The following is a 3,322-nucleotide window of genomic DNA, read 5'->3' as shown; positions in this document are numbered from 1 at the left end:
CCTACGACGCCGAGGTACGCATTTTCCAACTGTCGGGCATACGACATACACGATATTTCGTCGAGACATCCGTTTATAAAATGCAACACTCGAATCGCTTTCACATTTGTAGAGCATTACAAAATGTTCGGCGTCTTTTAAAAGTTTAAACCTTGAAGTTTAAAGAGGATTCTTAGAGAATATCTGCATTCTTATTTTTAATAAAATCTTTACTAACAATCACGTAAATTTTTTTATCGGTAATCAGTCGTAAAAATGTATAGAATAACATCTCTGTAAATTATAATAATAACGAATTGAGAAACTTGATTTTCGGGATTTTTACTGTGACCATAATACATAATAATGCATTATTAGCGAGTACGAGCGAAGGTGCTGACAGTGCGAATTTAATTATCGCAATAAAGAGGTAAACGTCAAGGTTTCTTTCATTATTTCGTGGATGTCCACCAGTCAGAAATGTCAGAAAATTTGTGGAAGATTTCGGCTAGGAGAATCTGAATTATGCCAGTCACGTTAATGCGATAAACTTCCATAATATGAATGGCTCCGTGACGATGGCTCTCCAAGCCCCTCTATTAATAATAAATATACTTTACTTTATACGAGTGAACAGTGCAAGAGCCAAATATGTCATAGAATTTTAAGAAAGTGTGCAGCTATTACTCTTACTCGTAATAAAAAATAAACGCGTTTATCTGGTTGACTTAATTTAAAACTACGATGTTATGAATACGAAGTTCAGATGATGCAACCAGGCGTGTATGACTGATATGCTCCAATTTAATAGTGTCAGCAAACATTAATATACAAAATTCTCTCGAATTTTTATTATCAATCTTTTCCTATTAGATTCATTTCTTCGAATTATGTATAAGCAATATTATTCTGTTGACACTTTGGTATTCTCTGTGCATGTTTACTACTTTGATCAAGAATGAAACTCATTCAGTTGCTAAATGGAACTGATGTAAGACTGTCCTAGTTTTCCTCGAAAGTTATCTATATTTTTTGTCCCATCATATCTCTTTTTACAAATCTCAATCATGTTTACATATACTCGGAAATTAGATAACTTTGTTGTATTTTTATAATAATTAGTTTATGTTAGCAATATCAACGGAAATAGCTACTTCAATAATAACCTTGATAATTTCCAATAGTAAGTTATGATAAAGTGAATCTTAACTATAAACTTTGAAAACAAAAGTTTATTTTTTAAATGTTTGATGTTGTAACATCAAAATAAAACTTTATTAAAAGTAGTTAAATTACATTAAGTTACTATAATATAATATATTTTTATTATTAATATATATATACTATATGCATATGTATATATAAATATATTATATATTTACGCACATGCCAAAACTACTGTCGCTTGCAATTTTCTTGTATCTTACGAAAAATTTAAATAATTATGCAAAAAACAATAAAGAAGTTTCCAAAAAAATATTTTAAAGAGAAAAAATAGATACATTACTTTAAATACGAAGCGCCACTACGATCTGAATGTTAAGATGTTGAATTATTATGTATATTTATTTAAATGAATTAATTTCAGAATTATAATTGCGTGCCGATACAGTTGTCGGACTTTCAACGCAATCAATCTGAAATATTAATAATCCCCCCAAATTTCCCGAAAAATTTAATCTTAAAAAACTGTAATAAACTTAAAGAAAAAATAGAGTTATAAATTTTTTAGTTTTATTTCTATATTTTGATGCTAAATTGCATAAAATTAAAAATTGATATTTTTCAATATTTTTGTTTTATTTTGAAGCGTTGTAACTTAACGCATAAAAATCAACGCATAAGAATTAAAAAATGTTTTAAAGTAGACTTTCTAAGCTTTAAAATGACTTTTTAGACCCTGCGTACAGTAATTGTCAAATTTGAAAATATATTCATTGAAATTATTTGGTTCTATCGACATCATCTGAGATCAGATGTACGTAATAATATAATAATTAATTCAAATTATTCTAGCAAGGGGAATGCAGATTTGAAAAGGACCAGAGTGTTGTCAATATAACTTCATGGGCAATTCTACCGGCGCGGGACGAAAAAGTTCTGGAAATAGCAGTGGCTACAATCGGTCCCGTAGCCGCCTCCATAAATGCCAGCCCAAAGACATTTCAACTTTATCAGTGAGTAACATATTTTTATTTGAACAAAAAACCTGCTCGCGCGAATTGCCGCTAACGAGCAAATAATGTATGCGCGAGACGCCGACTAATGTGTCGCGTTCAAGAAACATGCGTTAATTTTAGACATCTGCTATTTATTGCATAAACCCCCATAAATATTGCATTCACACTATAATTTTGAGCATTTATGGATCAACTGATCGGTTTAGGAAGAATAAATTAGCAGTGCAAATTACAATGCATTTAGCATGAATTCGAAAAAATTCTACAGATAATCAACAAGTGGCAATGATAAACAGTCTTTTTCGTTCATAGCTAATCGCTTGTAATTCAGCAATAAATATATTACACTGAGAAGAAATTTATTAAATTTTTATAAATATTTCTTTGAATAGTTTTAGTGTATTTTTTTATTTATTTAATTTACGATAAATAAATATTTAGATAAATAAAGAATATAGTTAAATCAAACTAATGGTTCTTGCATCTAATAAATATATATTTACATTTAGTAAATATTTCGCTAAGACTATTCAAAGAAATATTTTTCAAAATTTAGTAAATTTTTTTTCTCAATGTAGTTAATATTTTCAATTTTACTCAAATTTCTTCGACAAATTTGTCTCTGAAGAAGCCGCGCGAATGTATCGCCGTTTTAATCCAAATCCACATTTCTTATTGCAATCGATTATTATTTTATTAATGCAGAAATATGTATTCATCTATTGTTGAATTATCTATCTCGAAATTTGTTAATATTTTAAATAATAATATTTTATATTTTAAATTTAAATTATTATACAAAAAGATTGATATTAAATCTGTTAATTATTTGTGTCCAAAAAAGAAATTGTTTAAGTTATTATTTAAATGTAGATTTTTTTATTTAATGTATTGATTATAAAAACTTGCATTATTAAATAAATTCTCCATTCGAATATTCGTAATAATATAGATAAGAATAAGAACTTTAATAATATTTGATTAAATATCATATAAATATGTATTCTTATAAATATTAAATTAAATTCAAAATTAGAATAAAAAAGAGTCTAACGCAGACGGCAGTGTGCAGTTATATTTGATAAAATAATAAGTAATAATACATAAGAAAGTTAAACGCTTCGGTTCAACTTTAAGCCATCTTCATCATGTAGTATGCAGTA

At 27.5% G+C, this 3,322-nt stretch overlaps 1 protein-coding gene across 2 annotated transcripts in view; it reads left to right on the top strand.

The window, feature by feature from the left end:
* Window positions 1-3,322, top strand: part of LOC108752264 (cathepsin L1) — an 8,656-nt gene that overhangs the window by 3,657 nt on the left and 1,677 nt on the right. For both annotated transcript variants that reach the window (XM_018492968.1, XM_018492967.1), the window contains one exon: window positions 1,996-2,156. In XM_018492968.1, coding sequence (XP_018348470.1) covers window positions 1,996-2,156 — 161 coding nt within the window. The remainder of the gene's footprint in view (window positions 1-1,995; window positions 2,157-3,322) is intronic.

Source organism: Trachymyrmex septentrionalis, unplaced genomic scaffold, assembly GCF_001594115.1.
Source record: "Trachymyrmex septentrionalis isolate Tsep2-gDNA-1 unplaced genomic scaffold, Tsep1.0 scaffold6, whole genome shotgun sequence".
In the NCBI taxonomy this organism is placed as follows: domain Eukaryota; kingdom Metazoa; phylum Arthropoda; class Insecta; order Hymenoptera; family Formicidae; genus Trachymyrmex; species Trachymyrmex septentrionalis.
Note: the sequence above shows the minus strand (reverse complement) of the source record. Positions and strands in the feature narration are given on the sequence as shown.